The sequence below is a fragment of the Nipponia nippon genome, unplaced genomic scaffold (genome assembly GCF_047370975.1).
Source record: "Nipponia nippon isolate SJK-2023a ecotype South Korea unplaced genomic scaffold, ASM4737097v1 scaffold_5, whole genome shotgun sequence".
In the NCBI taxonomy this organism is placed as follows: domain Eukaryota; kingdom Metazoa; phylum Chordata; class Aves; order Pelecaniformes; family Threskiornithidae; genus Nipponia; species Nipponia nippon.
This window is the reverse complement of record NW_028262369.1, coordinates 89,604,586-89,628,641: the sequence shown is the minus strand read 5'-3', so window position 1 is coordinate 89,628,641 and position 24,056 is coordinate 89,604,586. Positions and strand designations below refer to the sequence as shown.

Below are 24,056 nucleotides of genomic sequence, written 5' to 3'. Positions count from 1 at the left end.
TCCCTGGGGTGGCCGTGCCGGCAGCGGGGCCGCCGGGGGCCGGGGCGCGGAACTTGCGCGCCGGCTGCGTTTCGGCGCGGTGGCGGCAGGGCTGCGGCGGCGGGGCGGCCCCGCGGCGGGCGGGGGGCTTCCCCCTCGCCCGGTGCGGCTGGGGGACGCGTCGGGAAAAGGAAAAGCAAAAGTAAAGATAAAATGCATGTAAATAATAAGGAGGAGGAGGAGGAGGATGCTGCACGCAGGCGGGTGAGGGAGCGGGCGGCCCGACGGCTGCGCGGGGCGGGAGGGGGCGGCCGTTGGGGGCCGGGCCGGGCCGGGGGGGGCCGTGCGGAGCCCGGGCCGTGCCGAGCCGAGCCGAGCCGCGGGTGGGTGATGTCAGGCTGAGGAGGAGCCTCCGCCGCCTGCCCTTTTACTTTCGGGCTCCGGCACTTGGCCGCAGGCTGCTGCCTCTGCTGGCCGCCCCCCCCCCCCTTCACCCCCCAGCTATGGGCACCTCGCACTTTTAAGGCCGGGGCGGCCGCCCTCTGCGCCGCCCCGGCGCGGGGGGGGCGGCACGGTGAATTAATTAAAAATCGCTATTTACGTGGTTATTCATTGCCCCGCTGCGGGCATGTGAACAACCACCCCCCCCCCCCATCCACCCCCAGCGCCATGCCGGCAGCCTGCACCCTGCTGCTGCTGCTGCTGCTGCTGCTGCTGCTGGGGCTGGTCCCGCCGGCCGGGTCGTTGCCCCTCGCTTCCCCACGGCGTCTTCCTCCTCCTCCTCCTCCTTCTCCGTCCCGAAGCCGTCTCGGCCGCTCTTGCTCGACTCCCGCCGCGGGACACGCCGGCAGCCCGGGTGAGTGTCCCGCTCCATCGTGGGAATGGGAATAGGGTTAGGGATGGGGATAGGGATGGGATTCAGCGGTCGCGGTGCGGCGGAGAGCGCGTGGGGGGGGTCCCACGCCGCGCGGTTCCCCGTGCGGCGTGGGACCCCACGCGCTCTCCGCCGCACCGCAACCGCGGGTTGCTGACCATCCCGGCATCACCCAGAGCCGCATCGGCTGCAAAGCGCAACCCCTCCCTGCATCCCTCTCCCGAGCACTTTTAACCTTGCCCAGGCCATCGTGGTACAGGCAGGCGCTTCGGTGAGTGAAAATTTGGGATGGGAGTCGTGAGTGGGAAACTGTAAACACGTTGTAGCTGCGTGGGCTGACTCGAAGGCGAGCGGTGGAAAGTTCACAGGGGAACTTCAGGAAGGCTCTGGTGGGTACCAGGGACACGGCCGACACACGTCCACCCATCAAAGTGCCTCCCAGGTGGGAAATCGGTGGCTCTCATAGGTGGTCTTCAGGGTCTGGGTCCCCTACTGCTCATCTTCAGACGTGCCCTCATCTCACCTTCGGTGCTGATCCACATCCAGGTGTGGGGACGGATGCCAGCAGCTCTCTATAAATACCCTCTCTCTCTGCGTCGCCTACAGACCGTCACATTAGTCATATATAAAGTCACATTTTTCCTTGCGTGCCACATCTACAGTGTCATTATCAGGAGCAATGAGTAGTTTGGTGCTTTACAAATGATGCTGAATTTGGTTTCAGCATGGGATAAACCATATTTTTCGCAGAACAAGCAGGGCTCATTTCAAGTGTCACCCAGTAAACTGGTTCACTTACTCGCTGAAGAAGACACATAGCTCTAAGGATGACTAATTCTCAATGAGTTTGGAAAGTGCTGGGTGTGTGCAGGTGGTATAAGGAAATCCAATATGTCAGAATAGTCCCGCGTAGGTTTGCAGTAGGTTTTAAGATTGATCACCTGCCTGAGCTGGACCATCAAATTTCATCTTTTAATTCCTGATATGAAGAGAATATCATGCTTTGGTACTCAGGGTTAACTTTATTTTCATGGAGCTACGCAATTTCAGGAAATGTGACAAAAACATTTATAGCATTTAAATTTTCTTCGCAAATCCAAAGCCTGCCTGCATAAGATGTATCCATGCTAAACCAAGCGCATAGTTGGGGATAGCAACTGGGATGTACCCTGCAGTGGATTAGAAAGCTCTGAGCTGACAGTGTTTGTGTGAGAGCAGCCTGGTGACGAGGATACCGTACCGAAATTAAGGAGATTTGGGTCTGTTCCCAGCTCGGCCACTTCTTTGTGCCGCTCCAAGTGTCGGTTTGCCCTCCATACCGGGAGAGAAGAACGCTGTCTTACCTGCTATCAACCTTGCGAAGACAAAATCTGCAACTTGCCAGCAAAGTGCTCGCCTATTATTTGACAAGAGCTGCACAAATTCCTCGGTGGATGGAAAACAACTATTTAATTTCATCTCAGCTTTCGATCTGGCATCTTTTCCTGTGACCTTGATGACTCCTGAGAGTCAGCGGAGGAATGCGTTTCCTTTGTTAAGAGTCTGAAAAGCTCGAACTATCTGTCCTCATGCTGGAAAAGCCATTTGTCTGGCTACCAGCGTCTGGCCGCCCGGCTCAGCAGCGGAGGCTTTGCTCCGTGCTGCTTGTGCTCGGCAGCTACAGGTGCTCGTGAATCATGTCAGCCCCATCCAGAAAGAACGGGGGACGTATCGTGAAGGAGTGATAAATCGCCCGGCAGTAACTCACTCCCTAGCGAACGGCATCATGAATTACGCTGGGTCCTGACAGCCTCGATTCACTCGCTGTTAGCTACAGCTCTATGCTTGTCAGTCAAGGGAACTGTTTGGTGTTATGGGAGCGGGCTGATGGGAGCTCCTGAATCACTCCCAGGTTGAGCTGTAGGCGCTCGAGAAATCCCTGTTCTCTGTCTCACCGCCGCTCCTGCCCCTCTGAGATGTTTTTCACCTTTGAAAACGCTTGCTTCAAGCGGGGCAGGGAGTGTTTCTTGTAAACCCATCACCCCGGCACTACGTGGAAATGAAGATTACATCTCCATTTGAAACCAGTCTGAGGTTAAGCAGCAAAAGCCCTTTCTCAGGCAGGGCTTAGCAAGCAGACGGTGAGGCAGTGGGTGTAGAAATGGGACTTTTGAGTCTCTCAGAAAGCGTGGGGCGAGGGAACAGAGCGGGCTCCGGGCTGCCCTGCGGAGCCTTGCTGCCTTCCCAGGCCGGCCTGCGCCTCGGACCGCATCTGCCGCCCCTCCCTGCCAAACCCACCGTGGACTTGTCTGGTGAAGAAACGAGGCCAGATGGATTTCTCGTGTTGTTTAAAGTACAGGCTGAATCCGGGGAGAGGAACATAGGAAACAAACAGATGAACTAAAAGCTGGTGACAGTAGAGTTAAAGCATCATCAACCCCCTCTGTGAAATTCCTCCTGGCAGCTGTTTCACATGGGCTGCGGGTGAGCCGAAGGGCACCGTCTGCCACCAGCCTGGGTCAGGCGGGGGTTCAGTTACAAGCTCTGTCCTCTTGCAGGTCTCCTTATTTCAGGTTTCCCATCTGTAAAATGGGAATAATTCCAGTGACACCACGGGGACAGTGGAGGTGGCACTGAGCCCCCAACAAAGTCGCTGTGGCTGGGGTCTCCCCCTGTTTCTGCAACGTCCCTTTTCCCTTTACTTCTGGCGCGGGGCCGCTGGCAATGGGCTTGCCCTGAGAAGCTGATCTGCTTTTCTGCCATCTGTGTCCATCCTTCTGTCCTTTCTCCCTCTCTCCTGTGCCAGCTGCCACCTTTCTTTGCAGCTTCCCTGGTGGGAGCCCTGGAAATAAGGTGTGAAATCACCCAAGAAGGAATCAGCTTAGCTTGCAGCAGAGATTTAGGCTGGCTGCTAGGAGAAACTTTCCAACCCTCCTAGAGGGGTGGAACAGTCTGCATTTGTTTATGTATTTTTTTAACTTTCTATCTCTGAAACTTTCTGTATGTGGAAGAAGCAAATTTAGGAGCGAGGCAAGAAGATGATGAGGACGCCTGTTTGCACAAAAGTATGATATTGTCTCCAAACCTGCCACAAATTTCACAGTATGTATTTCGTGGCTCCTGTGGGGCAGAAGCCCGGCTCTCCGTGCAGAGAGGTGTAAGATGCTGCTGTTTAGCTTTGATAGGATTTCAGGTGCCCGTGGGTGGTACAGGAAGGATGCTTCCTCCCACTGCAGCACCGGGACAGGGAAGGGTCACCTCCCGCGCCTCTGCATTGCTATCAAAAGACCCGTAGGCTGCAGGGTTTTCTTTTCTTGGGCATCTTTGCTGCTCCTCTCTGAGCTGTAAGTGGATTTGGTTGGTATGCTGCAAACGTGAAGTCCCTGGAGTTGCATAGATTGAGCTCTGCTCCTTTGGGGTACATAATTAAAAGCAAAAAAGAAAAGAGAAGGAAAAAGAAGTGTTTCAGAAAAGGAGGGAGATAAGAGATGAGCTTCCTTGCCTGTTCGCCATCCCGAGCCCCTGAAGGTAATGAGGGTCGTGCACTGACCGGCTGTGTTCGCAATCAGTCTGTAAAAGCACTTTGCGTGATATTTAAGTGGTAAATGAATACAGTCCAAGAGATAATTGTGTAACCTGACTGGCAGGGAGCACGTAGTGATGCGTATTGAATTGATTTATACCTTCATACGCAGTGACAGCGAGTGCTAAGCTGTGACCAGGGCACAGCAAGTAAGGGGACAGCTGTAGCTAAAACCTGTTATTGGGCTCTGCACAAAGTTTAATTTCCTAGCAGCAAAACGCCAGAGCCAGCCCGTGCACATTCAGCAGACGTTTGCAGCACTCTGCTCCAGCAGCCGTCAGCACTTCAGCGGGATAATTTAATTTGCTTTAATTTCTCTTGTGGCTGGGAGGACGAGGGAGATGGGCAGTTGCTGCCATGTCCATGGGGGCTGATGCCAGCCTTGCTGGTGCAGGGGTGCCTTCCTCAGGGAATATTATTTTCAGTATCAAAAGTTGCAGATACTGATGAGTTTAGAGGAGCGTGGGGTTTCTGGGACAACTTGCTTCCTTCACCTGCTCTTACAGATCCCAATTTTGGGGCTGGCAGTCAGAAACCCTCCGTGACTGAGCTCCCAAGCTGTTCTGCATGCTGCCTCCATCCTCCCTGTCTTGTTCATCTACAGGGGGCACGTCACAGCAGCTGAGCGCCGTGCAGAGGCTAATGGCTCCATCCCCATCACATCTCTAGAAGGTGGCAGAGGATTATGGTCATTTAGCGGAGGAGATGTGGTACCAGGCTAGAAAGGCAGTTGGTGTTGGTGTGGTTGTAGTGCAAAACTCGAATGGATGCTGCCATGGCTGAGACTGTGCCTGTCATCCAAAATGTAAAGCCGCTTCTTCAAACCCCCAGTGTTTCAGGCAATCCTGCAAAAGGGATTTTGGGAGGTGTCTGGGCAACAGGAGCAGGGGATTGCTCTGTCCCATGAGCTACCAAACCGGGCGCTGAGCCGTCCCTTGGGTGAAAGCGGAGACCAAAGCCCAGCTGACTGTAGGTGCTGGCTGCCTGTTTGGGTGCTGCTGCCAGCCGGCTCGGGCTCCGGGGCCGTGCTCGGCTGCTGCGGGAGCGACTGCTGGCCCCGCTCACTGCTCTTACGGCTGTACAGAAGTGGACTGAGGCCTTAGTAGCATCGGTCTGGTCATGATGGTTTTATTTATGAAGCATTCATGCAAGCTAATAAAAAAAGCACAGAATAAGGAACTATATCAATTAACAAGTTAATCAAGCCAATAAAGCCTGTCAGTGTAGCAACAGTGTTTCAGTGCTGTGATGTAGAGACTAAGGCACCACCGAAGTCTGCGGCTCTTCTGCAGTTGCTGCTGGAAGGACCCATTGGCTGGTGCTGTGGGTTCCCATCAACGGTAGCTACGTGCCATTTCCAAAATAAGGATAGGTACAGAGTGGTAGGGTTCAGCTGTGGCTGAGCCTACTGCCTTTTTGCAGCACAAAAATGCTGTTTTTCTGCCTGCATCTGTGCTGCTACAGGGAGGCAGGAGGGGGCACGGCATGCTGTGCCCGGCACGGCTGCCCCTGCCATGCCTGGGGTGCTCAGGGAAGGGCTGCAACCTCCTAATTACTCTGGAGAAATGATCTGGAGCTGGATAGCTCATAGATAGCCAGTTTAAACTGTCTGGATTCTGGCTTTGCTTCCCCACATAGTTTCAAGAAAGTTTCTCAGGTATGGGAGGTGAGGAGGGTCTGGGTGGGTCAGGGTGTCTCTGCGCAGAATAACAGCACCGCTCGTGCTTGGTGCTGATCCACTCGGACACGCACAGAGCTCATCTGGGAAGAGGCATGGCCAAATCCTGGCACCTGTTATGGTGTTTTTCTGCTGTTGCAATGCTTCAAAGAAGCTTTCGGGGCAGTTTGACCAGCCAGAGGGTCAGAAGGTGCTCCAAGCAAATTAAAGGTTGGTCATTCATAATATTCTCCTGATAATGTCCAATACAAAATCTATAGTCTGTAGCTCATGAGCAAGCTCATCACGAGGCCTTAATACCCCAACCACAGGCCCTGTTATTTACATTCGATTGAAGATGTAGGTCATACGATATGTTTTTTCTCTTTCCTGATCAGCTGAGCGTAAAAGGCAGAATCCAATTTTCAGTGACAGTAGACCTGATTACAAATTCAAATTTTTATTTCACCGAGCAGTTTTGCAACATTCGCATTGTAATTTGCTGTTTCCATAAATATTAGAAGTTCATTTGCTGGGATATTCATCCAGAGTAGATGCAAGAGGGCTAAAAGCACAGGCTTGGTGAAAGAATGAAGTCTGTGGATGTCTATCAGGAGAAAATGGCTTTGTCACATCTGGCCACCCTTCCCTCTCACCCTGTTCTGTGTACATACAGCCGATGCGTGTACACCCATCGCTATGTAGTTTCGATGCCCAGGCGTTATACCATAACATCTCGCTGCTTCGGCAAGGGGCACGGTTCACTTATGGCTCTTTGATTACGCAGAGAGTTCGCATTCATCCTTTCAGGCTGAAATCATTTGCGTCTGAGGACAAGGAGAGAACTTTCCCACCCAAAAGGGAAATGATGTTGCATTACTGAGCGACCAGCCCAAGAAATAATATAATCTTAGAAAAATGCAGTTCCCTCGAGTAAAGGAAGCTCTGTAAACTTCAGCTCCTCCAAGCTGTTCGCGTAGCTGTTGCCTGCGTTACAGTAACGCTGCTGTCAGACCCAGTCTACTGAAGTGCTCAGGAAAGCACTGGGGAAAAAGAGAATAAGATCCAGTTCCTGCTTAAAATGAGGACCTCTTGTAGGATCTGAATACTGTGAGGTTTATAATGCAGATTTTAGGATCTTGGGTCACATCCCTTCTTTGCTGTTAATTTGTTTTTTATCTCAGCTGGGTGTTGGACGTGGTGACAGTCACCCTTGGTCCTGAAGAGCTTGGAGAAGGGGCAGGCAGAGCCAGGGTGAGCAGAGGGATCAGCTGGAGGAAGGTAAAACAACTGCAAGGCTTCCACGGACTGGGGTGTTGGGTCAAAAGTCTGGTTGTGTAAAACCAAGGGAGAAAGAGGTTCATTTTTGGAGCTGTCAGTGTCTGGGAAAACCCATGCAATGGAGAGGCATGTGATAAAGTTACTCTGTGAGCAGTACCTGTGGTTTGATCTCTTCTGCTCTCCACGGGGTGGGTGGCGTTAGCGCAGGCCATGGTTTATTTTGGTTTATTTTGGGCTTTGTGGGTGCCGAGTATGTACTGGTCCCACAGCCAGGGTGTGAGCTGAACCACAGGGACCCTTCTTTTGGTCTGAGGGCAGCAGCTCCCCAAGCCAGACACTTACTAGAGTCTTCTCTAGCAAAGTGCGCGTCTTCATGAGACCTGTAGGAACTTGCTGTTTTGGAGGTCTCTGACTTCCAGGCTAATTTGTTTCAATGTAGGAGGACAGACAAAGCTGTCTCAGGAGCTTCATCTCTTCAGAAACCCATATAAAATGCATGAGATATAAAAAATATAATTTAGAAAGTGCCCGAAATGCAAAATCCAACCTATTTCCTATAAGCAGGGCGCTTATAGGAAATATCCTACAAGCTGTCTCTGCTCCCGTGCTGCCGCCCCCAGTCCCTCCCGTGGCTCTGGGTTAAGGTGTTCCCCGTTGCCTGTCCGCCGCACAGGCAGGGCGGTTGGGGAGGGTTATATCTGCTTCTGCATCTGCTGTGCCCTTGACTTGGAGTCATTTGATAAATAGTTTTGCAGTTGGTTACTTAAGCATCTCCCGAGCTGCAGTCAGCATCTCGGCTGTGGGCGAGGGAGCATCGCTGCCAAAAGTCAGGATCTGTGTTGAGAGCCTCCTAAGATTTGGCTGTCTTTCCTTAAAACCCCAACTCCTGGAGTTGTCGTTACAGGAGAATCGCTTAGAGGGGGAGAAAAATAGCTTCTGGCTGTTGAGGTGGTAGATAAAAACCCCCTGAAAACGTGAGCTGCAAATCCAGGAGACGGACAAGAAGTCCAGGTTGGCTGTATTTAAAAATAGCACTAGCTCAAAGCTGATCTCCAGAGGGTTTTGAGTCCAGACAGAGGGGCTGTTTCAAACACTCCTGCTTGGCAGGGCTCTGCCTGTGTGTCTGCAGAAGTGCAACCATCTTAATCGTCTTGCTTTGCTAGGAAAAGTGAGAGTGTGCAAAGAAGTGCAGGGTAATGCAGCAGGAAAATTGGGTGCAAACCCCGTTGTTTTCTGTCCAGCTGTCCGAATACCTTGTGCAAGCGCCTTGACCTTGGCAGATTGACTCTCCGCTGGGAGAAGCTCCATCTGCCTTTTCGTTCTTTGCAAGGACGTGAAGGTAGGACTTTTAAAACTGCTTTCGCAGCAGCCCTGCTGTGGTCTGGCCAGTTTAAGCTGTTTCAGGGTGACCATGTCACTTGCAATGCAACCAGATGCTGCAGGTCCTTCTCTTGGCCCTTCTGCGTGAGCACCTTGTCTTGGGCTTCCAAGTCAGCACTTGCAAAAAGTCCTCTGGAAACGCCGTGACCTTTGTGGTTTTTTCGCCAAGGCAAACACAGAGATGTTTGAGGGACCTTTTGCACAGTGGTTAGATGGCAACGACGCTCTTGAAGCTGAAGTTTGCGAGAAAATACCCTTTGCTTTTTAACCCTGAGCTAATTGAGCTCTGGGATGAAATCAGCTGGGAAAGGACTGAGGAGGAATTTTAAGTGGTCTAATAGACAGGCGTGCAAACTGTGCATGAAGGGTTAACTGGGCAGGGTTAATGGTTGTCCCAGGGGTGCAGCCCGGGCTGCATCTCCCAGAGGACATCATGTTGCACACACACATTCAGGGCGTTTTTCTCAGCATTTTTCAGAGTGCTGTGATGGCAGAGGTTTTAAAGGCCGTTACAGGAATCAGTCTGACCTCTTGCCTCTATAACAAGGCAGACATCATTGTCATTTCTGCTGCCAGAACCACCCTCAGATTCCCTCAGGGATCTCCAGACCATGGAAGAAACCTCGTGCAGCAGTTTTGGACTGGTGGGCAGGCTCCTTTGGGTTGCCGGTAGCAAAGGAGGCCTCTTTTTTTTCCTGAAGAGCATGCTAAAGGGCACTTCTGCATCTGGAGTGACAAGAGGAATTTTGATCTATGGAGCACAATTATCCACGTCACCGCTTGTTAGGACACTGGCGTTAACACCCTTCCTCTTGTGGAAAATCTCTTAAGCCCCGAGGACTGGCGTGAAACATCATGCTCTGTTGAACTTCGCTGAAGTGGGGATGAATCACACTAAGTTGAAGATTTGGCTTCAATATATTATCGGAAAGATACCTGCAGTGATAGCCTAGCAGGAGGGTACTGCAGCCCACCCAGGGTGGCAGGACCTGTTTTGGGGGGAGGACAGCACTTCTTGGAGGAGCAGAGGTTGGAGTTTGGATATCTGAGGGATTTTTCATTTGGTTTTGGTTTTGAGTGGTCTATAAAAGCAAAAGGCAAGTCTGGAAGGGATCTCAAGACATCTCCCCTTGCAGGATCACCACAGAAGATGTTTATCTAACAAGTTTTTAAACATTCACTCCAGAGAAGGGTTTCACAGCATCTTGGAATAGCTGTCCCTCTTCATCTGTGCCATTATAGGTAAGAAAATGCTTTCTTATCAGGGAAACTATAGCAGCTGGTAGTTAAACCTTCTGCAAAGAATGATATCCTATACAAGTGGTGGCCAGGTTTGACCCTGCATAACTTGCAAGATCTGATGAACTGACAAGTTAAGGTAATTTAGCAATCTAGGGAGGTAACGCAAAAGGTAGCCCAGGGTATTGAACTAATTTCTACCCCTGCGATGGGAATGAATTTCCAGGAATGGAAACATCAGCAAACCAACGGCGCATGATTTGCTTTCCTTGTCAATCGGAATCAAGGACCCTGATTGTGGAGCATAATACTGCTCTTGTAATTCAGCCTTTATCTTTGTGCCGGAGCTGAGCATAATTGTATCTGTGTCTGGAGGGACAAGGAGAAGGGTTTCAGTATCTGGTGCTCACAAAGGCATCTTTAGAAAGCTCCTTACCCCTGGTACAAGCTTGGAAGAGCTTAAAGGAAAATACCCCTGAGTAGCTGTAGGCATTTGAACAGTCATCATTGTTTGATTCGGATTCAGTTACAGGACTAACAGCTAAATGTTAATTCTTTTTAGGACATTATCGGCTCTTTCAGCAAATACAGAATGGGGCTGCAGTATTAGACTGGCAGCCAACCCTGCAGATAAAAGCCCTTTGAAAGGATGTTTCTTAGGAGGGAAACTTGATCAGAGAGTGCAGAATAATCACGAAGATGGTCTTTTCTGAGGGACATGGAGCAAATACGATGCATGAAGAAAGCCAAATGAGGACCAGGAGGCTTCTGACCTGGGGAATGGGAGTACCAGCAATTTCATGGCCTCTGAGAACAGTCCATACCATGCAGACGGAAATCCTCATAAGCCTGTCCTGCAAATTGCTGGTGCACCTGGAGATTGTATGGATGCTGGGTTAAGACTGAAGTTGATGGTCACTTGATGGCAAGAATGTGCCAAGGCAGTCAGTGTGAGGTGGCTCTGTGCTGGTTAATATGGGTCAGTGTGTGGGCAGGTGGGGTTTGGGCACAGATATCTGGCCTCTTGATCCTCTGCGCTGCCTTGGTCAGCACACAGTGTCTGTATGCATCAAGATAGGCTGTGACCTGACCCAGGCTCCCTGTTAGTCCTCAGTGACAGCTCGGAGGGTGACAGCCCAATCCTGCCCTTCTCCATCACCCATTTCCACTGCTGGCTGCAGGACTCGGCCGCGGGGCTGCCTGCTGCAGAGCAGAGACCCGCACACAGCCGAATGAAGGCGTCTTGTTTTCAGCCTCCCCAAAATACATGCAGAAAGGCACTGGAAATGGTAAATCCCTTCCCCCCTGGTTCTCAGAAAGGAAACATGTGACTGCAGAGGCAGTGGGAGAGCGGCGCGGGGCAGCAGGAGGGACGCCTGCTCCAGCCACCCCAGGGCACGCTGCTCCTCCGCGGTGGCCGTGGTGACCGGCTGGTGGGTGCCAGCGGGGAAGGACCTGGTTTGTCCCCTGGAAGAAGGAGGTCTGGCGCCGTCCTGAGCGCTGCCACCGCTGCTTCCGGCGGCAGATCGGTGTGGTGTCATCTAGGAAATGCGCTTTAGATCATCATCCTTTTGCAGCAGATGGGGGAAGGGAGGTGGGGGCCCTTATCTCTTCTGGGGATTAATTTATCTTTAAGCTGCTTTATTTTTTTGCCTGTTTGCCTTTTTCTCTGTCCCCTCTCAAGTCTCACCATCTCTTGCTGGAAGAGTGGGAGCCACGAGAGGATCTGTGGTTCCCGCTGCCATGACACTACACCTTGCATCCCACCTTCACCTGGGAGGCGAGACCTGGGTATAAGGCTTGGGCCACCATCAGTTTTCCTCTGGGATGGGATTGGGTTTTGCTAGTCCAGATGGAGGGAGGAATCCAGAGAGCCTTGTATCTGTGTGTCACCAACCTTCATCTACCCTTTGGTAGCCTTGTGATCCTCCTGCATCCAAGAGGGCCCTTCATCCCTCGTGCCCACCACGTCCTTGAGAAGTTACTCAGTTCCCAGGTTGGTCATCATCCCTGGTGCGGCCGCCAGCCAGCAAAGCTCGTTGGCGCGTACTTAGTGTTAAGCACGGAGAATAGCTCCCCGGGGAGCTCTTCTTAAGTGCATTGCTGGAAGGAAGCTCTGTTCAAGACACCTGGACCAAAGTCCACCCTGCGGCAGTGGGCAGCATCGCTCAGGAGCCTGTGCCAGCCCCCGGCTGCTCCCGGCATGGCCTCTCAGTGTGGCAGCACCCCTTTTCATACTCCCTCCTCCATCTTCCTGGTATTTATTGTCCCCTCCTGGCTGTGGGAAGCAGCTCCTGGGCTCAGACCACTTTGGAGCAAAGACCTGTGGTTTTGTTTCCAGAGTCTAACATGCAAATACCGTCTTGTTTTCTCCAGGGTCTGAAAAGTGCCGGAGTCCTCGGCTCCTGGGGTGGATGGCTCCTGCCGCACATACGCTTCACAGCACTGGGCATCGCTTTTTGATGTGTGTTGAGGTTTTGTGCAGAAAAACCTGTGCTTTGGCCCGTAGTTCTGGTGGTTTTAAGCACAATCCCAAATAATCACAAATACCACTAGTTGGGTTTTTTTCCCTGCAAGATCCGTTTAAGTTAAATACAAGTCACTGAGCTTCTATTGGGAGTAAATAAGCTACACGGAGTGACTTTGATTATGCATGAGGTCAGGCAGAATGAGCTAATGCTCCCTTCTGGCCTTGAAATTAAACTTTTCCGAAAGCAAAATTTCATCCTGCAGCTTCTAAGCTGCTAGCACCTTTCCTTACGGAGAAGCCCGAGCCCCGGAGCTTCACAGCGCTCTGCACCCTGTGAGGCTGCTCATCCCCTTATCGCCAAAATATAGCCCTGCCTGGAGGCAGTTTTCTTATATTACCCAGTTCAAATGAATGCGAGCAGCTGCTGGGGGCGTGTGATGGTGCAAGAAAGCTATAGGATGGAGTGTGATGCCCTAGTTAACATGCAAAGGGTAATTTATCTCTCCATAGCAGCAGTGGGCTAGCTCCCCTGGAAATATTGTTCTAGCAAGCCCCATGTGAGATTTTTACCCACTGCAAACCTTGCAGACAAATTCCAGGTTTCTGGAATTATTCGTGTGAGAGCTCTGGAGAAAGGTCCATGTTAGAAATTAAAGTCGTCTGCTTACAAAAGCCAGTAGCGAGTGGCATCATCCTGCTCTCTCCAGCCCCGTTTCTTTCCACTTAACCAGCGCTGTACACACTGCCATGGCTTTTTTTTTCCTTTTTTATTCCCTTTCTTTTTTGCAGCCAGGATGTTTTTTCTTGCCTTTTATTGTTCCAGTGACCTAGCAACTCCACTTTGGTGGAGCCCTGCCAGGAGACTTCCTCCCCGAGCCGTCTGACAGTCTCCAGCAGCACTGCCCTCGGACGGGAGCACAAGTTAAAATGACACCGGGCTGGGTCCCTGCACAGCTTTTGCTCTGCCCTCGCGAGCGCCGGCGAGGGTACTGCTGCCTTCCCACCGAGCAAAGCTTCCAGGGGACTTTAAAAACCCTGGAAAGAGGAAGGAGAAGCGCTACGTGGGTGATATTTTCTGTAACATTTCTGCAGGGTGTTACAGAAAAGCCTGGCGGATTTTAGAAGTGAATTAGGTGTTGCTGGGTTTTAGCATTTGGAATCTGCGGTGCAGGCAGGGTGGTTGGAGACATTTCAGCATCGCAGGGTGGTGGGAGAGGGGATGGAGAAGAAATGTGAGTGCTCAGAGAGCTGTGCCATTCAGGAGGATTCTTTTGGCTTATTTTTATTTGTTTTTACTGAAAACGGTGAGAAAGAAATCCCTTTGGTAAGCGCTCCTGGGCCCCGTCAGCTGGTGCTGGGGCAGAGCTGCCTTCACACCGCTGGGGCTGCAGGGGTTTTTCCGGCATTAACACTGGGAGACAACACCAGAGGGGATACTTTTGAGGCAGAAAATAAATGAGCCAGCAAGCAAGCCAACACAGCTATTTCAGGCTTTTTGCTCCGGAAAGGCATGAGGGACATGGGTCCCAGGGCCTCTCTGGGGCTGGAGGCTCGGTCCCCTCTTCCCTGGCTGTGTGGATGGATGGACTGGGATTTTACTAGAGTCTCAGCATGGTTATGGGGTTTTTTGGGAGTATGGGCAGTCACGAGACAGCTTATCCCTGTTGGAAGTGAACTTGTATTTGAATGTGTTTTCCAACGACTTGACAATAAAACAGGACTTTTTTTTTTTTTTTAATTCAGTTGCCAAAAACTGTACAAAACCAAGAGCTCATGAAAAGAGGTTTAAGGTGCTGCTCTGAGCCCTGGGACAGTGGTTTTCAGGCAGCGTGGGTCCGTGTGGTCCCAGGGATCTGTGCATTGAACCCAAACTGTCCAAGAAAGATGAGTAAGATACGCAGGGTTTCACAGGCTTGAGCTGGTGATCTGGGAGCCTGCACCTCCCCAGGGAGATGTTTAGGACACCAAAATTAAGAGGCTGGAAACCACTGGATAAGCAGGACAATATCCTGTCCCTGCACTGTGCAAGTTTTATCCCCGGTTGCAGGTAGGCCGTATGCATGCATCTCATGCTTTTGGAAACGACCGTAGGTTTCATTTCTGTGTGCTCTTTATTTTGGAGTACCTGTTTCTCTGCTTTAGGGTACTGCTCTTAAGAGTGATAATTGGATCCTTTTTTTTATTATGGCATCTCTGAGCATCAGGCTCTGGGATCATGAAAAAAAAGGTAGGAAGCAAAAATGGCCTTTAGCATCCTCCGTGGTTTTACAGGTCCCAGAGGGGAGGTGGTGTGGAAGTGCTGTGTGTTTTTGTCTCATAAAGCAGCACTGCAAGCAAAGTGCCGTGGCCCAGCATAGGAAGGGCTGAGGATGATGCCGACGTCCCCAGCCCCGTGGGCATCCATCACCCATAGTGGATGGGTAGGTGTTAAACAACCTTTGGCACTTAGAGCTTGCAGGTCTGCAGCTGGCATTAAGCCTCCATGACCTTTCTCGAGCTGACATATTAAAGCTCCAGCCACCTTTGGTGGCTGTATAAATCCTTCTTATTATGGTTAAGATGATTTAACGTCCTGCAAATTGCCGTCTTGCACTGTGTGGTACCTGGTGGGGAGAGGATGAGGAGCATGAGGACGAGAGCAAGGCGCTGGCGGGGGATGCATCTATAGGGCACCCCATCCAAACCGAGCCCCGCAGCCGGGCGGGAGGCACCAGCAGGGCCATCCTGCACCTCTTCTCTTCCCTGTCCACCCTCGCTCACCACCTTTCTTCATCCACCCTGAATAATTCCTTTTATTAATATTGAAAGAATTAGCAAAAAAGGTGTGACCGCATGTGGTTAAAAGCCTCTTGCATTCCTCCTGTGCTTAGTGCACACGAGGGACCTTCCCTAAGCAATATTATCAATGTGTTTATGCTCAACTGACCCGTCTCAAGTATGAACATTTTTTTTTAAGCTCCATTTCAGCCCCCCCGCTTTCCCCCCCGCCTCGAACTGCTTCTTTCAGGGCAAGAACAAGGAAGGAAATTGAAAATCCCAGAGAGTCCTGGACGGTCCAGATTTAGGGCTGTAGCTTTTGTTCGCACAAACTCACTTGGCTCCTAACCGGCCTCCACCCATGATCCCAACATCCGCAGCAGCCGTTCAAAACATAGCGCAGAGCCCGGCCCCGGCAGGGACCGGCAGCCACCCGTGCCACCCACTGTGGGGCCAGCAGCCCCGGCTTTGCTCCCTGCTTCTCCTCCCTCACAGCCTGCCTTTCTTCCTAACCTTTTCCTACAGCCGGCAAGGAGTTTTCTAAGTTGAGATGAGTTTTTTTTTCTCTCCGTGAGCCTCAGATGATGTTAAGGTTATGCAACATTAACAGATGTGGGCTTTATAATTATAGCTGCCTGTCCTCGGGAGGAGCCTGCTTTAGCTTCACGTGTGCTCGGCTCAGCATGGGATGCTCCCGGGGTGGCCGTAGCCCTGGCAAAACAGCCGCCACATGGGCAGCCGTACTGGGAACGGTCCCCTGGGAATCACCACTCTCCTGAGGAGGGACAGCTCTGGCATGAAGGGCTGTTCTGGGCAGCCAAGCAACCACTTTTGGCTTTTCTCATGTGCAAACACAGATTAAATTTGCGTTCCCCGGTCAAGGGAGTGTTTTTCTGCCCTTTGAGGAGAAAAATCCCTTCTGCAGGAAAGCAGCAGGGCTGGGATAGCTCGTGCGATGCTCCTGCCAAATGCTGTCCACGGGGATCATGCTGCCCTGGCATTAGCAGGATACGTCCCTCCTCACTCCCTGCCCTCAAATGTCCATGAGACATCACAACCACTGCTGAAAACTTACAGTACTGTGCTTTTTGGTGTTGTGCTGTCCCATATTGAGCCTTGAGCATCACCATGATGTTGCGCCAGCAGCAGCCACCTCCTGGCCGGGGCAATGCCTGTGCTGCACCTGGGCACAGAGACAAAAAATTGCTGGTCCAAAAGGGATTTTTCAGGAGTCTCACAAGGTAGACATCCAGCTGGGCTGGCAGGGGCAAACCCAAAGCCTTGAGAAATCAGCTGGAACTTGATCTGTTTGTCCTGGCCACGTTATAACTCAGCTCCCAGCAAGCCACGGACTTATTATGCTTGCGAAGAAAAAGTAACTCCAAGCCTCGACCTGTCTGGTGAGCATCACTGCTAGTTTTAACTGTGAGGGAAAACACTGGTCCGGCGGGTGGCAGGAGGGTTTTGCACTGGAAGTCAAATAATTCTCATGGTGGCTGCGGTTGCGTGGAGTTAAAACATGGAAAGCTGTTGGCAGCTTAGGATGTGATGAAATTGTTAGTGACAAATTGGTACCTGAGCTAAAGGGCTGCTCTGCTTTAAGCCTTTAATGCATCAGGGGAGGCCATATGGTCCCGCATTTATTTTTTTTGAAGAAGTTTGCATCTGGTCCGTCCACTCCAGCGGAGGGTCATTTTTGAAGGCTAATTTCTGCAGGCAAGTCAAAGAGGAGCTTGCAGTTATCTTGCACTTCTGGCAGGCTTGATGGCTCTGTGATGAGCTGAGACTTCATGTCTATTTTGTTGAGCGGCCTGATTTTTTTTCGGGTTTCCTTACTAGATTCTGTGGGTTGGATTTTCCAGCACGGCTCATGCTCTGCACCCCACAAACCAGGGAGCTGAGCCTGTCTGGCACAAGGTTTTCCTCCCTGCACCGGAGCCTGGCATACCTTGCGGGGCAGAGTTAAAAATGCCAGATGACTCTAAAAAGCCTGTGTAAATAATACCTTCTTATTCAGCCCGTCCACTCCCCAGCTGCATTCAAAGCCAGGTTTGCTGGCGCCCATGATAAGGGGAAGGGTTTTGCTTCATTTTATTCCCAGCAGCTCTGCAGAGCCAAAAGAGGATAGAGAAAACTCTGGGGTGGATTTGCAGGGTGAACAACAACCAGACAAGCAAACAGCAGCATTTTACTTTCAAACCAGTTGCTGTTCAATCAAGGGTCATAGCTGAAGGTACTGCTTGCTGGCATTTCCAGGGTTATTTTTAAGAAGCGGCAATTAAATGCCTGCTGCAGTGCCCCGCTATATATTTTAGCGTGCCTGGCTGGAGTGCTTGTTGACAAATGACTTGGCAACCTGAGAAAGCAAATTTCCCTCTGTCTATTCTCATCCCCTAAGGGTTTCTTTAAGTAACTGCTGCTTTGCCTTTTTTCCGTGCAGCAAAGCCGGCTGCTGGGGCACAGTAAGCAAGGATTGCACAGCTGAAAGCTTTTAGCGAGAGGGGAACGGAGGGAAATTCAGTGTGCCGCCCTCCAGCACACCCAAATTTTTCAGCATCAGGGCTGCTATAAATGGACTTGTGGGCTACAATTACAGGCTGGGTATTGGCTTGCAAATGAGCGTAGCGAGCATCCCCTGTGACTCTGCATCCCTTCATCCAAGGGGCAACAACAAGCAGCTTGTTACACGGGACAGGAGTTGGCTCACGGGACAGGGCAGGCTCCCAACAGCAGCAGCTGCTCAGTGTGCTCGGTGCGGTGGGCATCGCAGCCACGGCTAGGGCTGTCATTAAAGGCACCCAAGGGGCTCTGCTCCACTGCAGCTCTTGTCTCCTTGGGCCTCGTGGTGCTCAGCCTCCTGGGATGAAATGCAGACTGTCCTACCTACATACCTCTTTTTTCTTCCACTGAAGCTATTGCAGAAGGAGAGGAGACCGCTCCCGAAATTGCCACCTCTGGCATGGCAGGTACAGCAACCCCAAAGGAGACACACAAGGCAAGGAGGAGAGGTGTCCCGTGGGGGTTTCTCTGAGGCACAGCTTTCTTACAGAAAGTGCTTGGAGGCCAAGGACAGATGTGCAAGGCTCAATCTTGAACATCAGAGCTTTTGGGCAGAGCCTGAGCGGTGCCTTTAGCCACTGCCTGTGTATCAGCCACAGCCCTGATTTGAGATGCTGTGTGCGTGCCAAGCAGGTTACGTCCCGTAGCCTGGTGGATCTTTGAGCTGCAAAGTGAGGAGAGTTCTTCTCCCTATATGACTTTTCTCAGTTTCTTGAGAGGCTTTAGACCCTGCCACCCTAAACTGCAGTTTCTCTAGCCAGGCTCCTATTCTGCCCATCCAGAGCATCTATGGGCTATTCCAGCCCAGAGATTGTGTTTTGGTTATAAGGAAGATAGATAGGCAAAACTGGGATCTCTCCGTTTCGGATGACACAACTGTGATTTGGACTTGCTTTGACTTGCTGTGGACTTTGAAGAGCATCTGAGGCTGCAGTGCCAGCCAAGCCTCGGGGCTGTAACATGGGGCAGGGACAGTCGCTGCTGGTTTTCACGTGACTGATGTGCAGGGAAATCCTTGCGCAGCCCTGGCTGGTGCCGCAGGCTGGAAACCCCGATTGCTCCAGCAAATCTCACTGGAACTGCTCATGGCAGCTGTCAGGAGATGCTCTGCTCCAGGCAGTATCAGGCTGGATGGCAGACCCCAGGCTGAAGCTGCAGCTACCGTACTGAGTCCTTCTGCTGCTGCCAGCGGTCAGCGTTAATGATTGAGCCAAGAAGCTGGCTACTGAGTAACATCTTCAGTCCTTACTTAGGGCCTGATTTGGGAACGTGTTTATATTCGAGAGATGCACACAGCCATCTGTGTGCTTTTGGAGATCCCGTAAAGCATGTAATGCCTGTTGACCTCCCTGGGAGAAGTAATTTTTGGGTCCATGAGATACAGCAGATGGTAGAAATGCAGAAGCAGCTTGTGCAAAGAGGGGACGAGATTGCTGAGGTTACACATCGCCATGGTGTGGAGCAAGCGGAGGGAGGGGAAAGACTAGCTAAGCTAAAGGGTAATGCTGGCTTGGGAACCCACATTTATTCCATAAGTGTATTTATTCATTTTCTAATGAAATGAGAAAATGATTCTGGACGATGGCAGACTTTGGAGCAGCCTTCCAGTAGGAGCAAGAGAGCAGACCCAAACACTTTCAGGATGGAGCAGGGGCTCCGGCCACATTTGCTCATAGAAAATGGACCCGGAGATGCACAAACTTCTCCATCTTGTTTCTCATGTTCTGGTACACATTAACATCACATATGCCAAAACGTCCATCACCTTGGGGTGCTTCAGCACCTGGATGGCCAGTGTAATCCACATCATATGTTGATCTTTTCTATCCCAGTGCCTCGTGGTGGCTGGATGGGTTATGCCAACCCTCCTGTTTGCCCTGCAGTTCTCAGAGAGCTTCACACTGGCTCTCTGGAGGCAGTGGGATTCAAGGTCAGGCGTCAAGCAAGCACTGGCTGGGTGGAGAGAGGGAAAGAGCTGCGGGGCCCTCCCTGCTCCCATCACGCCCTCGGGATGGGGCACACGGGCTGTGCTGGGCTCCAGCTGGCCATCAGCTCTGGAGACCTACTCACTCCTCCCATGGACTCCACACTGCACGTATCTCCATCGGTTATTTGTTTAAGGCTTTTTTTTTTTTCCTTTAAGCATTTATTTCTCCTAACACACAAAAAGGCATGGGGGTGCTGAACTGAATGCACACAAAGGTGGGTTTCAGCATTTGGCCCCACAGACCAATTTAACTTCCACTGGTGTGAATCCAAAAATAAATTTCATGTCTGTGTTTTGATTATGCAAAATTTTCTCTAGTGTAAATGAGATCAGAGCTTGGCCCTGGTGTTACTGCAACGAGCCGAGCCTGGACATCCAGCACTGATGGGATTTTAATTTTTTCTTGTTTTTCCCTTCAGTCATTGAAAGCAGCCATCAGGCAAAAAGAAGTTTGGACACAGAGATAAGGACTTCTGGTGCTGTCGTGGGCAGCATGGAGCTGGTGACGATGCTGGACGGAGGCCGGGAGCGGGCATCGCTGCCTGCCAGGCACAGCGCGGTGCCAGCGGCGAGCGCGGCCACGCAGCACGTCAGTCCCCCCGCCGGCGGTGGGGATTTCACCTCGCTGGGAGCAGGGCCCCCGGACAGCCTGTCTGCCGGGACAGCGACCCACCTGCCCACCCGCAGCCTTCCTCCCGGTGAGTTTTATTGACACAAGAGTCCCTGTTTGCCTTACCCAGCCCATGGACCGAGCGTAGCCGGTGGGTTAGGAAGGTTTCTCACCCTGTTGCTAGAAATTCAGATTTTTGGAAGAAATCCAATCCCAGAAAAGCTTATATTTTTTAAAATGTTACAGTGAAGGTGATTTTTGGGAGCTGCTGCTGTCGTTATTCACCACCCAGCAGCACCCCAGAGAGTCTTGCCCATCATGGACCTCAAAGCAGAGTGGAGACCCCCCTGCATCCCCATGCCTCCTCCCCATTGCGAACTCAACCTAGATTAAGGGTGCCCAAGTTAAAAATATCTGACCAGCTGCGTCATAATTTGTAGCTGAGGTCCTCACGTAGAGATCGTGCAAGTGAACACTTACCTTTGGGCTTGTTCATAATCTTCACCACTTTTGGTGGGACTGTGGTCATGAGTAAACTAATGTACTTTCTTAAGCATGCACTAAATCAAAGCCTGTTTCCCACACCAGAAGGACAAGGCTGTGCTGATTGCCCCGTCTCTATTTCAGGTTTTTTCTTAATATCCCCAGATGAAATAAGTGTCTCGCTGAAATATGACCATAGAGGCTATCTTTAATTTTTTAATTCCTCATTTTTTACTTCCTTATTTTTTTCCCTGCTTAAGGACTAGAGTATGGAGCTGGCATGCCCAGGCTGCCAGCTGCTGGCTGTCCTGGCATAAGCTATTTACTGCTTTGTGCATTTTTAATGTTAAAAAAAAAAATATCTGTGTTTCTCTTGCCATGCACAAATGAAGACAAGTTTTGAAATACTGATATTTTTTGGTGACAGAAACTGTCTGTTCCCAGCAGTCCCTCTTGCAGCATGCTCTATGTTAAATAGAGGAAACACAGGGGATGCTGCTGTGACCCTGTCTATTGCATATGGTAGGGCTGGGTACCACTGCGGGTGATGCTGCTGCCACCCCAGCCAAGTCACGTTAGCTTGTCCAGGGGGAACATGACTCTCTCTGTTACTTTCCAGCCACTGGAAGTCATCATCGTGCTGTGGGCAGCCAGGAGAGAAGCATGAGGATTTCTCCCGGCACCCCTGTGGCTGCGGAGGGCATACTGCGGGTTTTGGCAGCCACCAGCACCGATTCGGCCGAGAGGACGCTGGGCGGGCACCGTGAGGCCTGGGACATGGCAGGGTTCGACAATGCAATGAAGACGGTGCTGCTGCCTCCCTCCGCAGAGACTCGTCCCCCAGGTGAGCCATCCCAGTTCAGCCTGGGAATGAGGTGGATGCTGTTCCCCAGAGAAACTGGGCATCGGTTGAGCCTGGCTTCCCTGCATTGCTAGAGCTTTGTGCTCTGGATCCGGCCCTCCATCCTCACTATGTGCTCAGGGCAGTTTTCTGGCTTGCTTCATGCACAAGGGTGGAGAGCAGGATCCATGTGGCTTCTCCTGGCCTTGAAAATTGGGAATTACTCAGTGCAGGTCCCAAACATGAAGTTGCTGTAGGCAGAGTACAGGCAAGGGGACTGCTGGCTGCGGAGGGAGGCAGAGGGTGACAGCGGAGGATGCTGGGTGGGCAGCTCAGCCCGTCTCTGTGCTCTCATTTGCTTTCTCCCACTGCCTTGCAGGCGCCGGCAGCCCCTCTCAACCAGCAGGCACTGTGGCCGCTTCACCCAGCCCCTCGGGGAGCGGTGGGGGGATGCTGCGGTCCCTCCCCAGCACCCCCCTCCCTGGCTCTCTGGGACAGTCCCAGTCCTCCCCCCGAGCTCCCAGTACCCAGACTGGTGCGAACCGTGTGGCACTACACCTTGGGGATGTCGCAGGGGACTCCACAAGCCCTTTTCTCACAGCATTGCCTGCCATGGACAGCACTTTTGGAGGTGAGCTTTGCTGGCCCACGGGTTTGTTTTAGAGCTTTAAAAAGCCTTTATATAGCTTTTGCTTTCTTGAAACAGAGGAGATGCTGTGTTTTGCATGCGCTCTGTTGGTTATTATTTGGGTGGCTAGCTGAAATTCCCTGCTGAAAGCAGGAAAAAGCAATGGAAAAAATAATTTGGTCAGAATCCCCCAAAGTTTTCCACTTAAAAAAACCAAAAAAAGGTCTTTGGACCTTATAACTGTGTTTTCTGCAGGGTGGGCAACTGCAGCTGCGAAATGTCTTGGCTGGTTCAGTGCCAGCTGCAGAGCAAAGGCGAGGTCCCAGCCTCACCTGGGCTGTGTGTCCCACCCGAGCTGTGTGTCCCACCCCAGCAGTGCTATAGCGGGACATGAGGTCGGTAACCCACGCTGACAGCCACGCCGGCTGGGTCTGCTCTCAGTTAGACCGGGTGAGACACCCGTGTTCCAACAACCTGTACGGGACAACAAACCCAAGATCCCTGGGCTCCACATTTCCCCCTCATTTGCTTTGCAAGCAGCTATTTCTAGAGCTTTCAAAAACAGGGACTTTGCCCCACTGCACAGGAACTTATTGAAAACCTTGGCATTGCCAAGTCCTTATCCTGTGCCCGGGGCTTGCCAGGAGCAAGTGCATCCCCAGGGCCCTCACATTAACACGTCCCTTCCCTCTGCCACAGCTGCTGGGAGCAACAGCACAGCTGCAGAAAACCTGAGGTCTGATATCCGAAGGGCAGCACCCGGTTCTGCAGCTCAGCCCTCGGCCTCGGCATGGTCCTCGGTGGCCCCAGCGTGGGGACGTTTCCCTGGGTCCTCCACGGAGCACCGGCTCGCCCCTTCTCGCCCAGCTTCGGAAAGCGCTGCCACAGGTGAGCTTGGTTAGTCTACGAGTTGTTGTTTTACCCTATTTTGTGCTGGGTTTTGCACTTCCTTAAGCATTTTTCCTTGTGTCCCCTTAAACCCTGGGATGTATTGTGAGCTGCAGGCTCACGTGGGAACGTGGCCATGCGCAGGTTTCCCCTCTTTGCTGTTTGATACCATATTCAAGCTCCAAAAAAATACTAAGAGTGCTTGCGCCCATTTCCATCAGTCTTAGAGCAAAGGTGGGATTTAAAGGCAAGTCCCTGCAGTCCTTGTCCCGTGGGATTTCCCGCTGGGTGAGCCACCCTGGCTCTCACAAAGCTGCGCTGTCCTGGCGGTGAGCCCTGGGTTTTGTGCAAGGTCTTCCTGTGGCGAGGGGATTTATGCCTTTCCAAAAGAGCTCTTTGTCCAGATTGAAAACTTCCTATGCTTAATATCCGTATGTGCGCTGTAAGCATCTGGGAAGAAAATGGATCAATCTGTTTATAATTTCATACGTCTAAATCCATTTTTTTTTATTGTGCTGTAGCCATTGGAAGCAGCTATGAGCCGTCCAACGTCTCGGCCACAGAAAGGAGAGTTTCGGATTTCCCCACCACCAGTACCTCTGTTTCCACAACAGGCACCAAGGGTGGAGGGAGGACGTTAAGGTCTCTGCCAGCCAGCACCAGACTGACCCAAACAACAGAGATTTCCACCACTGGTACCGAAATCACCAGCTCTTCAGACCAGACCTGGTCTCCTGGGATGTCTTTGGGAGCCGAGGGTGGTGGTGGCAGAGGTGCCACAGACTTGCTGCTCACGGGCTCGCTGTCTGCTTCGGAAAGCACTTCCACGAGTGAGTTTTGATAGCTAGCTGTATAACTCAG

At 51.7% G+C, this 24,056-nt stretch overlaps 1 protein-coding gene across 4 annotated transcripts in view; it reads left to right on the top strand.

Moving 5' to 3' along the window:
• Nucleotides 1-648: 648 nt before the first annotated feature.
• Nucleotides 649-24,056, top strand: part of HEG1 (heart development protein with EGF like domains 1) — a 56,130-nt gene continuing 32,722 nt past the window's right edge. For 2 of the 4 annotated variants that reach the window (XM_087733167.1, XM_087733166.1), the window contains exons 1-6: nt 649-835; nt 20,165-20,443; nt 21,458-21,682; nt 22,059-22,310; nt 23,007-23,195; nt 23,717-24,025. In XM_087733167.1, coding sequence (XP_087589293.1) covers nt 649-835; nt 20,165-20,443; nt 21,458-21,682; nt 22,059-22,310; nt 23,007-23,195; nt 23,717-24,025 — 1,441 coding nt within the window. Of the gene's footprint in view, nt 836-2,876; nt 3,317-9,696; nt 9,976-20,164; nt 20,444-21,457; nt 21,683-22,058; nt 22,311-23,006; nt 23,196-23,716; nt 24,026-24,056 lie in introns of those variants that run through there. The other 2 variants (XM_087733169.1, XM_087733168.1) reach the window with 2 other exon arrangements.